The sequence below is a fragment of the Octopus bimaculoides genome, chromosome 22, assembly GCF_001194135.2.
Source record: "Octopus bimaculoides isolate UCB-OBI-ISO-001 chromosome 22, ASM119413v2, whole genome shotgun sequence".
NCBI lineage: Eukaryota > Metazoa > Mollusca > Cephalopoda > Octopoda > Octopodidae > Octopus > Octopus bimaculoides.
Genome location: NC_069002.1, coordinates 31,002,642 through 31,015,833, shown reverse-complemented (window position 1 = coordinate 31,015,833; position 13,192 = coordinate 31,002,642). Strand labels below are relative to the sequence as shown.

Sequence of the window (13,192 nt, the reverse complement as noted above, 5' to 3'; positions counted from 1 at the left end):
CTATAGTTTCTTACCTATTTATTGCTTATTTATTGAAGTTTAATTTCTCTATCATTCTAATCCTTAATCACTGTTTTTAAAATGTTGCACCTTTATAATTAATATTTTAAAGTTGTTTTTATTGTTTGTTTTTGTTTTCCTTATCATCTAATTTTTTTTCCTTTTTTCTCAATTAACAACTCTGTATTAGTTAATTTTAGAACTCATTAACTTCTATATAGATCACCACTGTCAATCAGTAACAACTGTTTCATTTTAAATACTTTTTGTTGTTTTTCTTTTTGCTTTTCATTATTATTATTATCATTATTATCATTATCTCCTTTTAAAATAGCAATTGAGTAAATGAAGTTTTTCATTAATTTCTCAGAAAAATAACATTTACATAAAATTTTTCTTTTCCTCCTTGTTTGATTTTCTATTTCATCAGAAGAGTTATATCAACTTCCTTTATTTTTATCTTAATTCCTTTAGTAATTTTTAATGAAATAAATATATTTTTGTGAATTTGTATTATGATTTATCTTGTCCTTATTATTTATATAATTATTTAGCATTATTATTATCATTATTATCGATAAACTCTGTAAAAGTTTGATATGTATATTTTAGATAATTTATATTTATTTTTAGTTTATTTTATTTTTCATTTTTTGCTTTAAACTTTTCACTGATTGTATCCTTTTATCAGCGCACACAACTTGTATGAGTTATAGTTTTTGCATGCTGTCATTTGAAATATTCTCATGTAGCTTATATAAGATGTGGCACATACAAATTTTTAGTCATTGATGCATACACAACACCCTTGTCAAAGGTATAAAATTTTGTTGTAAAGAAAAATTCATAAGTTATTTTTTTAAACATCTTACACCATATGTCAAGGGAATATGTGAGAATTTATTAACAGATTTCATTAATCATAAGACAGTTAATTTCATATCAAACTTTTTCACATTTTGGGGTATTTTTTTGTTGTTTTTTTTTAATTTATTTATTTATTTTAATAAGATTTTTGCTAATGCCATACTTGTATACCTAGAACAACTATGAATAACTAAATGAGATCTTTTGTCATACCACAGGTTTCTTATGGATGTTAAACAATATGTAACACACATCGTTGCTCTTCTATAATGTATCACATACATAAAACAGTTTTTGTGTTATGGCGTATAAACAAATAGACAGCTTAGGCAGGTGTTTATACAGGAGTTGCAGCCTAGTGAACTGCTGTACTTCAGGACATACAAATCAACAAAAATTTAAGTGAATTCTTTAATTTAATTTTTTTTTTCATGTACTTCATATTTTACAAAGGAAATTAGCGAGACAATTCTGTTGAAATTCCCAGTTTGGGACAAACCATGATTTTTCTGATGGTTTTATTTATTTATTTATTTATTTAATTTTACTCTTATCGACTCCTATGATTTAAACCGTCAGTTTTAAACCTTCAGCTTTAAAAAAAAAAAATCTTTATTTCAAACCCATATTTTTCATTATTTTAATTTTCAATTCTATCCTAAACACCTAAACTCAGATGAAAAATAATTAGCTAATAGTTATCACCTTCCTAATTAAATAATCACTAAATACTATGACTAATTAAAAACTAAATATTTCAAAAGTTATTTTTAATTACACCTGACTTTTTACTGCTTTCGGAAATATTCTAGGCTTGTTGTATATTTAGTTTATCACCTGTTTTTAATAAGCTACCCTTTTAATACTATTAATATATTCTGAAAGTGACTTTTTATTGCCGGATTATATTTATAAATATATATACATACGTACATACATACATACAAACATATATATATTATATGCATTAATATACATATACATATATGTATGTACGCACACATATATATATACATATATCTTTATATATATATATATATACATAAGTATATATATAAATATTCATATATATATATACGTATATACATGTATATGAATAATTAAAAACACTGGATTATATTATCAAAAGACTATTATATGTCCTAACTTTGTATTACATATCATAAGACTCTAAGATATATCATGATATCTATTATACATCATAAGACACTATGAAATAAACTTAAACCTATTCAATTATTTGTATATTTCTTCTAAAAAAATGTAAGGATAATATTTTAAATATGCTGTAAAAAAATAAGCTGAAATAGAGAGGGTTAGGAGAAACTGTACAGCTAAAACTGAGGGAAATCGAAGAAATGTTGCGGAGTCCGTGGTATTGGGCGACCTAATTCTTCTCGGGCACTTCTTGAAGAGTATGCCATTGCGCAATTGGTCGGCGAGGATTAGCCAACATGTCACTCCAATGACGCAATTCAGTACCAGTGGAGTTGCAGCCAAGGAAGGTTCGCCCAATAGGTTCGGAAGTCCCAATACGATCGTAATCAACGACTGTGATGTAAAGGGACACTTTCTGTAAAAAGATAAGAAAAAAGAAAAAAAGAAAACAAGATTTTTTGTTAATGAAAAATGAAACAATGGAATGTCTTGGGAAATATAATGTCTGAAACCAAGAAATAGTCTACAGAATCCCTCATTATATTATGGAAACATTGCATTCCTGAAAATTTCTGTAAGGTGGAATTCTGAAATGCAGGACATATTCTCTTTTGATTTCCATATTCATTGACATCCATGGAACATTTAAATCTGGCAGAATGTTTTAAGAATGAATAGATACATTATTGCTTGGATTCTCACTATTCTGTGTGCACCCCATGAATTTTCTCATTCTTTAACCTTTTTGACACCAACCTGCCTGAAACCAGCTCTGGCTCTGTACTTTAAACGTCTTGTTTTCAAAAGTTCTGAATCAAAATCTTCCACCAAACCATAGTCACGATTTATGTTCTTAACACTAGCTTAATGATAACTAAGTTATTTTACTAAATTCTTTGTTATATTTAAAATTAATTGGAAGAAACTCTGGGCATCTCAACTGAAATATTGTAACAAAAGGGTTAAAATATATAATAGAGAAACAATTCTTAACCCTTTTGATACCAACCTGACTGAAACTGCATCTGGCTCTGTAGTACAAATGTCTTGTTTTCAAAAGTTCTTAATTAAATCTTCCACCAAACCTGAGTCACAATTCATGTTCTTAACACTAGCTTAATGATAACTAAGTTATTTTACTAAATTCTTTGTTATATTTAAAATTAATTTAAAGAAACACAGAGCATCTCAACTGAAATATGGTAACAAAAAGATTAAGCTAGAGTTTGAGCTAAAATTTCACATAATATTTGAAGGAAGGTTTTGATTTAAATCATTTTAAAACTGAAAGCTTAAAATAAAATGATATTTTTATATAAGTTTTTAATGCTTAAATACATAAAAAACCCATTCCATATCAGAAATGTGAACTGTTTGAAGTATGGAGCAGAACAATTCCTTCCTTATTAATATTCCTGCTGTGAAGGCATGTGACTTAGTGGCTAGAGTATTCAGCTCAAGATCGCAAGGTCATGAGTTCAATTCCTGGCGACACATTATGTTCTTGAGCAAGACACTTCATTTCATGTTGCTCCAGTCTATTCAGCTGGAAAAAATGAGTAGTACTTGTATTTCAAAGGGACAGTCTTGTCACATTCTGTGTCATGCCAAATCTCCCTGAGAACTACATTAAGGGTACACAAGTCTGTGGAATGCTCAACCATTTGCACATTAATTTCAAGAGCAGGCTGTTCTGTTGATCAGATCAACTGGAACCCTTGTCATCATAACTGATGGCGTGCCAGTAATATTTCTGCTCCCAGAGAACATATTTCACATCAGATACCCCCCTCTATTCATACATCATACGTTGAATTCTATTTGGAGCAGCAGACATCAAAATATCTCTAAAAATATTCCAAAGACATGATGTCTTTTATCTTTTACTTGTTTCAGACTGTGGCCATGCTGGGGCACTGCCTCGAAGAATTTTAATCAAACAAATTGACCCAGTTCTGTTTCTAAGCCTGGTACTTATTCTATAAGTCTCTTTTGCTGAACTGTTAATTTATGAGGGGGGGAGGTGTAACACACCAACACCAATTGTCAATGGTCAAAGAAAATGAACAAACATGATGATAATAATAATAATGGTCAGTACTCTGACAGAATTATAATTCTTCATTGCAATCAACTCCATTCTATGAATTGTGTTCCCTAAAACAAACCAAAACTGCAGTAACTACAACATTATCAAGAAAGCCAAAAATCAAATCATATAAAAATGTATCTGTCGTTTTGCTTAATAAAAAAATTGCTATTATTTTTAATTAAAAAAAAAAACACTAAAAAAAGTCTGATTCTTGTGTTCTTAACTGTGGGGATTAATCATCATCATCATCATCATATTCCCCACTATCAGCATCAGCATCATCATTATTATCCCTGTTATCATTACCATTATTAGGGGCTGTGTCGCTCTTATTGTCATCACAACAGTAACGGTCATAATTGTATTCATCATTGTCATCACCTTCATCATCTTCATCATCATCATCATTATCATCACTACTTTTCCGATTATTATCCTAACCTTAAAAACCTCTAAATCTTTTCACATTTACTTAGTTATTTTACTGGAATGATTATATTAACTTTTATCAGTTTGAAAAAGTAAATAATAAACATATAAATTAATCAACAAATAAATGAATAAATACATTTTTGGTTAGGATTACCTTCTTATCAAAGTTTAAGAAACACATATGTCTCCTCACCTCACTCAACACCTCAAAAATATAAATTTGAAGAAAAACAAAACAGCAAAAGCCATGCAGTGCAGTTAAAAGAAGAAAGAAATATTTGAGAAAAGCTGCTTTGTGCAGTGATTCCCAACTAGGGTCCATATGGCCTCTGGAGGTCCATATGATGCTTGAGGATCCATATAAGACCTTTTTTTTTAAAATTAAACTTTATCTGCAATAAATTGGTTAAGCTTCTACAATATACAACATATTTAAACAATTTTTTTTATACGATTCTTAATAATTTTTAATTATAAAAATATAATTGGGTTTTTTAAAACATCGAATGGCTAGGAGGGTCTATCTGAGCAAGATAGGAACCAAAGGGGTCCATAAGTAAAAAAAACCAAAAAAATGGTTGAGAAACACTGGCTTAGAGCATGCTGGACATTTGCAGGAAGAATTTGAAGAAATTTTAAAAATTTGGAGAAATTTGAAGAATTTGGAGAAATTTGAAAAATTTAGAGAAATCAGAGAAAATTAGAGTGAAAATGTCTTTTTGTTTTCTTTTACTTGTTTCATTAATCCTGTAATGCCTTGTAGTATCAAGATTTTGAAGACATGATTGTTTATTTTTAGAATGACATTGTAGGGTAAGTGTGAGAAACCAAATCTGACCAGTTTCAACATAAAACAGATAGAATATTTGAGCCAGATATGGTCAGTTTAAATGCTAAAGGGTTGAACTTATGCTCCAGCCATATGGTGCATATGTTAATAGTACCAATATGGAAAGGTCTTTCAGCTTTTGCCAGTCAAAGAAGTTTATGTTGATTTTTGTTCATGAAGAAACTGCTGTCAATGACTGAAAGAAGTTTATGGAATCATAAATGGACATCGACTGTGTTAAAACCGAAGACTAAAGCACTTCAATATAAGGTTCTAAACCAAATATTCTCTTTGACTAATTCTTTGTCCTTCATTTCTCCCATCTAATGTCTCTTCTTTTCTTTTCATAATTTATTTTGGTGAAGATTGTACAACACCCATAATTCCCTGATGCCATTGGGAGGAAGGAGAGAATCATTCTCAGACCTGGTGCTTGTAACTGAATGGACTGAGCTAAAGTCACTTAACCATTTTGGCATCATTTTGCTAGAGACTACTTGTGGTTCTATGATGCAAAATTCTTATTTAAAGCTGTCTGCATAATATACTTCTTTCAAAGCTTTGTTAATCTATTTTCCAAGCACCAGATTAATAATCCAAGATATTCTACCAAAAACTCTTCATTATTTTTAAAATTTATTAAAACAAAGGCAGCATATTTTAACAGAAATATGGTAACAAAAGGGTCAACCCTTTTGGCACCAACCTGCTTGAGCCTGCCCCTGGTTTTATGATTCAAACTTCATGTCTAAATTAAAATCTTCCATCAAAATTTCATGCTCATTTATGTTCCACACATAAGCTTAAATAATCCAAGATATTCTACAAAATTTTCCATTATTTTCAGAACTGCAACAAAGGCAGTGTATTTCAGTAGCAATATGGTAACAGAAGAGTTAAGAGTGAGGTGGTGGTGGTGGTGTTGGACTGCTTAAGAGATTTAAGTCCAACATTGGCAGAAGATTCGTTTATTGCAGCAATGGATCGGATAAATTTTGCTACCATGACAACAGCAGACTCAATAATTTTCTTACCAAAGCAGCATTTCTAATCAATTTTATTACCAAGGCTGCAGACAGGATGGATTCTGGTACCAAAGCAACAAATCTGATATGATTTGTTACCAAGGCAACAGATCTAATATATATATTGTTTCCAAGGTGCCTTATTGTTTGAATATTCCATTCTACAAATTCTTATGGCATCATTTTGTCAACAACAGGCCATCATCATTGATTTTCTCAGACTAAGAATTTTTTGTATTGTTTATGAATCTAATATAATTTTGTTGCTCATTTTAAAACATTTTTTTCTCAAAGTTTTTAACCTTTTTTTCCCTTTTTTAGCAAGCGACTTCGTGAGAAACAGACCTCCCCCTGGATAGGACACATAGTTATCAAAGATGGCATTCTTTTACAAGAGGAAATCAACTCCATCCTGTTTCTACATATAACAGTCAACTGGCTCAGTGGTTAGAGTGTTAAGCTCACAATCATGAGGTAGTGAGTTTGATCCCCAGACTAGGCTGTGTGTTGTCTTCTTGAGCAAGATACTTCATTTCACGTTGCCCCAGTTCACTCAAGTGTAGAAATGAATTGGGATGTTATTGGTGTCAAGCTTCATCAGCTTTTGCCTTTCTCTTGGATAATGTTGGTGGTATGGAGAGGCAAAACCGGTATGCATGGGCGACTGCTGGTTTTCCATAAACAATCTTGCTTGGACTTGTGCTTTGGAGGGGAACTTTCTAGGTGCAATCCCATGATCATTAGTATACACGTTTACGGATAGGTTAACTGGACCATCGAGAGTTGAGTGTATTGACCAAGGACAGAATCCACAACTAGTAATAAGGTTTGAACTAGTGACCTTCTCATTTGGTTTTCTGGCACACTATTCTTTCAGCCAACCACATTCTTCAAGTTGGTGGCAATTGGTATTTGGGTCAAACCAAATAAAATTGTTTCTGTTGGTTTTAGTCTTTCAAATCGTTGATATTACCTGAATTCTTCACAACTCCCAACAGAAGAATTACTGTTATTTGGTGACAAAGCAGGATTTGAACTCAGAACATGCAGAGCCAGAACAGATAGCACAAGACATGTCAACTGACATGGTTATGATCTACCAATCCATTGCTCTCGACTGGTACTTTTTTTTTATCAACCTTTATAGGATAAAAAGCAAAGTTGACGTTTTTATTGTTTAAAAGAAGACATTTGATAAGTCCTTTTACATATTTTTCAAAAATAGAATAAATTGGTAAATTGGTGAACTGGTAAATTGGTTTACTATGATGAAGTGGATAGTCTAACAAACACATCAAGGAGTAGTGCCAGATTTAGGGATAAACCAAACAAATTACAGTTTAGGGGTACACAATCCATATGGGCCCCAGATAATCAAAAATAATTATATATATATATATATGCACACACATTGCACTTAAAGGTCTCACAAAAATTGAAAACACACACACCATACACACACTCACATGCATGTATATATATATGTGAATATACATTCACATATATATAGTAGTTATATATTAATGTTTACAAGATTCAGACATTTTATTGGAGATCTTGAGAGAAGAGACACCTTGGGGAAATCAGATTAATTCTTACTTAGAACAAATAAATAATTCAATAAAATATCTAAGAAACAAACAAAACAACAGAAAGAAACTACAAAACAGACAAAAGACAATGTGCAACACTAAATATGACAATACTGACCATTATTAGAATCAGAGGATTAAGTTTATAAGACAAAGGTGGCGGAGTCAGTTTGACAATACTTGACTCAACAAAATTATGGCAAAACAACAAGATATATAACAAAACAGGGGAGATTTAGACAAAGTTGAACAAAATTGTTAACCTCTTTGTTATCATATTTCTGTTGTATTATGCTGCCTTTGTTTCAATAAATTTTCAAAGTAATAAAGGATTTTGTAAAATAACTTTGTCATTATTAATCTGGTATTTGAAACACTAATTAATTTATAATTTTGATAGAAGACTTTAACCCTTTTGTTACCGCATTTCTGCTAAAATTCCCTGCCTCTGTTTCAATTAACTTTGCTAGTAATGAAGAGTTTCATGACATAACTTTGTCATTATTAATCTGGTATTTGAAACATAATTTATAATTTTGATGGAAGATTTTGGATCACTTTAACCCTTTTCTTACCATATTTCTGTTGAAATATACTACTTTTGTTTAAATTAGTTTTGAAAATAATATAACTTTATTTCTATTGAGCTGGTGTTTGAAACAAATTAACATGAAGTTCTGATAGAAGGTTTTATTCCATACCCTTGTTTCTCCTACTACCCTGTGCCCTGTATTCAGCCATTCCATTGATGTTGTTGATAATTTGCATAATGGAGATATATATTGATCACTTAACAGCGTTCTTTATATTTTTTGCTAAACACTGAGAAGGTGCTTTTAATAAGATTATATGATTCTTCAAAAAGCACTCATACAGATCTATCTATCTATCTATCTATCTATCTATCTATCTATCTATCTATCTATATATATATATATATATATATATATATATATATATATATATATATATATATATATATATATATATATACACACACACACACATATATATATATATATATATATATATATATATATAAAAGCAACAGGCTTCTTTCTGCTTCCATTTATCAAATCTGCTCACATAGCATTGGTTGGCCCAGGGCTATAGTAGAAGACATTTGCCCAAGGTGTCACACAGTGGGACTGAACCAAGAACCAAGTGGCTGGAGAGCAAACTTCTTACCACATAGCTACACCGGTGCTTATGATTAAAGAGCTTGTATGAATCGTGACCTGGAGATCAATGGTGGGGGAGCAATCTCCTGGTAAAATCAGCCATGCAAGACACATCAAGGGATAAGAGCCAGCCAAATTCTTAATCACCTTTAATTGTTGAGAGGAGTAAATCTCAATGACATGAAATAGATCCCACCTTCAGGATGCAGGAAGGTGTTGGGATGGTTGTGCATACTTTGACAATCTGGTGTTATGACATTATAGAGTAGATTTGGCCAGTGTGAACATAAAACAAGTGGAATATTTGGGTCTTATATGACGAGTGGCTATGTGGTAAGTAGCTTGCTTATCAACCACATGGTTCCGGGTTCAGTCCCACTGCGTGGCATCTTGGGCAAGTGTCTTCTACTATAGCCTCGGGCCGACCAAAGCCTTGTAAGTGGATTTGATAGACGGAAACTGAAAGAAGCCCATCGTATATATATATATATATATAAATATGTGTGTGTGTGTTTGTCCCCCTAGCATTGCTTGACAACCGATGCTGGTGTGTTTATGTCCCCGTAACTTAGAGGTTCGGCAAAAGAGACCGATAGAATAAGTACTTGGCTTACAAAGAATAAGTCCTGGGGTCGATTTGCTCGACTAAAGGCGGTGCTCCAGCATGGCCACAGTCAAATGACTAAAAGAGTAAAAGAGAGAGTCTAACTCTCAGTATTCAGATTAGTCTGTAATGCTTATTTAGTCACATTGTTTTAAATTAGTCATGCATTAATCTTGTAGCTTTGAGATTTCAACGATGTGATTGTTTACTTTTAGAATGGTATTGTAGAGTAGGTGTGAGAGGCTGGAGCTGGCTGGTTCGAACATAAAGCAGGTGGAGTATCTGGGCTTAATATGGCTGGTTTAGCTTCTTATCATTCATATTACTCTGTCAAACGCAATGCTTATTTATACACATTATTTTAATTTAACTATGCATTATCTCATAGCTTTGAGATTTCAACGATGCAATTGTCTATTTTTAGAATGACATTGTAAGAAAAGTGTGAAAGGCTGGATCCGGCCGGTTTAAAAATATTCGGTAGAATATTCGAGCCTGATACGGCCATTTTAAATTACTGGTAAAAACCATACAAAGGACTTACATATATTTTCCGTCAACTAAATTTCACTTTCAAGTATGGGTCAGCGTAAGATATTAGAAAATTAGATTTGCCCAAGATACTACAGTGGAATTGAAACTGTGGGCTTTTGACAAAGAAACAAATATGTTAATTAACCGTTTGACTATACTGTGTATGCAAAGATAACACAATGAGATAAATATCGGATAACATATAAATCCAAACTCAGGAGAATATGTTGTGCCTGTAATTCAAAGGGTCAGGTTTGTCACACGGAATCTCCCTGAATTACATTAAGGGTATACGTGTCTGTGGAGTGCTCAGCCACTTGAACGTTAATTTCACGAGCAGGCTGTTCCGTTGATCGGATCAACTGGAACCCTCGACGTCGTAAGCGACGGAGTGCCAACATACACACCGTCAGTACCGCCATTTTGAAACAGTTATAGAAGATGTCACAATTGTCACCTCCGAAAGTTTACCTTCAACTATCACGGCTGTATCGCCCTTCTAAGACTTTTTGACGTCAACAAAAATTACTGAAACGACATTATCTCGGAAGAGATATTCTTTCTTCGCTGTGGATATACACATAAGTAACAAACATGCAACACTAGATCTTTAAATGCAAACGATTCCACCCGACGATCCATCATTTTCCCCCTTCAACTTGCGATTCAAAAACGACAACAAAATAGCTGTGCTTAGAAAAACAGTAACAGATCGAAAGGTCGAAAGGAAAAAGAAATAATAAAACCCCAATGTCGTTTATATTCGATAACATACAACTTTTGATATATGGTACGTAGAGTGTTTCTATTTTAATCTAACAAGTACCTTGTTTTGTCTTTTTTCATGATAACCATGTAAGATAACGACACATTCATAGAGACTCTAATATCTGTCACCTCCGTTTTTCTTTCCTTTTTTTCCCCCATTCTATCTCAATATTTACGCTTTTATATGCACTCCTATGTATATTCAAATTGATATATATACGTTGGACCGTATTGATAAACAAACTAGAGAAAGAAGCCTTAATTGTACTCGATATGGAACAAGTTTTTTTCTGTGTTTCCAACTAATCTTTGTTTCACCCTCTTTTTAAAAACAGTGATAACAGATTAATATTTTTTTATTTTTAAAGTAAACAAAAGCTTGCTTCAGTTTCTAAATATACAATAAATAAACTGGAAACGTTGAAAATCTGAATAAGTAAGAGGAGGAACAAGTAGCATTCAGGTGTATGCAGACACCATCAAGTGTAGAATCTTGTGGAATAAGTTGTCATGGGAGCTTTCTTGGGTGATGGGATGATCTTTCGGTACAATACCTAGAAAGATCACCCTTTCTTGATATACACAAGCCAGAAAAACATAATGAAGTGGGAACGGGAGATGGCCTTCGTTTTGGCTTCAGCAGTACGCAGGGGTGGCGTGTGTAAATGGAGGATTCCCACACGGCAGCTCTCGGCCTACCCCATGGCCTTACTATTTCGCTATATTCGATGGTCATGCTGGAGTTAAGGTACCAGCCTACTGTGCAGCTCAGCTGATGGAACATATCATTGCCAATGAAGACTTTCTTGTCAAACTTGATGTCAGCCAGGGTACAGAAATTCTTCCCTCTATTATGGATGTGTCGAAAGACATCAAGACGGACTTTCTTAAGTTTGATGACTGCAGGCGAACAATACCAGAAATGGTTAGTGGGGAAGACAAAAGTAGCTCTGCAGCAGTATGTGCTATTGTCTCACCAACACACAACTTCTTTGCTAATTGCAGAGATTCTTGGGTGATTCTGTGTCAAGAAGGTAAATGTTCACTTTCTGATCACAAACCTGTGGAGGCGCAATGGCCTAGTGGTTAGGGCAGCGGAATGGCGGTCGTAGGATCGCGGTTTCGATTCCCAGACTGGGCGTTGTGAGTGTTTATTGAGCGAAAACACCTAAAGCTCCACGAGGCTCTGGCAGGGGATGGTGGCGAACCCTGCTGTACTCTTCCACCACAACTTTCTCTCACTCTTACTTCCTGTTTCTTTTGTGCCTGTAATTCAAAGGAACAGCCTTGTCACACTGTGTCACGCTGAATATCCCCGAGAACTACGTTAAGGGTACACGTGTCTGTGGAGTGCTCAGCCACTTGCACGTTAATTTCACGAGCAGGCTGTTCCATTGATTGGATCAACTGGAACCCTCGACGTCCGTAAGCGACGGGGTGCCAACAACAGATCACAAACCTGTAAATCTTGCCGAGAAGGAATGTATACAGAATGCTGGAAGCAGTGCATCAATGGATCTTTAACAATATCCTGGGTTCCTGGAGGCTTTGAATATAAAAATGTTGAAGGAAAAGGGCCATGTGAGCAGTTGGTATCTCTAGAGCCAGAAATTTTCACCAAATGCCGAAATAAGAAGAATGAATTCTTAGTACTAAGGGAAGTCTAAATAACAAGAGCACCAAAGCTGTCAGAAGAGACAGTCAGGAAAGAGAACTGGACATACATTTGGAGAACAAAATTAAAGAAATCCTAGACAACTACAAACCCAAAGATGATGTCAACCTTTCTCTTGTGATGTACAAGTTGATGGATGGTGAAATAAAAGGGTTGCCAGTTAAACTGGTGGCAGTTTCAGTTCTAAGCGAATGACAGTTGGAAGTGTCTTAAAGTGAGGAAAAACTGAGGCCAGCTTCTGTAGAGATTACTGAACCATTCTGAAAAGAATGAATCTAAACATGGGACAACAAAGGAACCCAAACATAGAACAATATATTGAGCCAACCATTGGGCAATATATACATCTATATATATAAATGTTATATATATATATATATATATATATATATATGTATATATATATATATTCATTATTATGATTGACCGTTGACT

At 33.3% G+C, this 13,192-nt stretch overlaps 1 protein-coding gene across 1 annotated transcript in view; it reads right to left on the bottom strand.

Moving 5' to 3' along the window:
• Nucleotides 1–449: 449 nt before the first annotated feature.
• LOC106872335 (synaptotagmin-1) overlaps nucleotides 450–13,192 on the bottom strand; it is a 168,374-nt gene continuing 155,631 nt past the window's right edge. Inside the window, exon 11 of the mRNA XM_052975689.1 lies at nucleotides 450–2,440. Coding sequence (XP_052831649.1) covers nucleotides 2,255–2,440 — 186 coding nt within the window. The 3' untranslated portion in view covers nucleotides 450–2,254. The remainder of the gene's footprint in view (nucleotides 2,441–13,192) is intronic.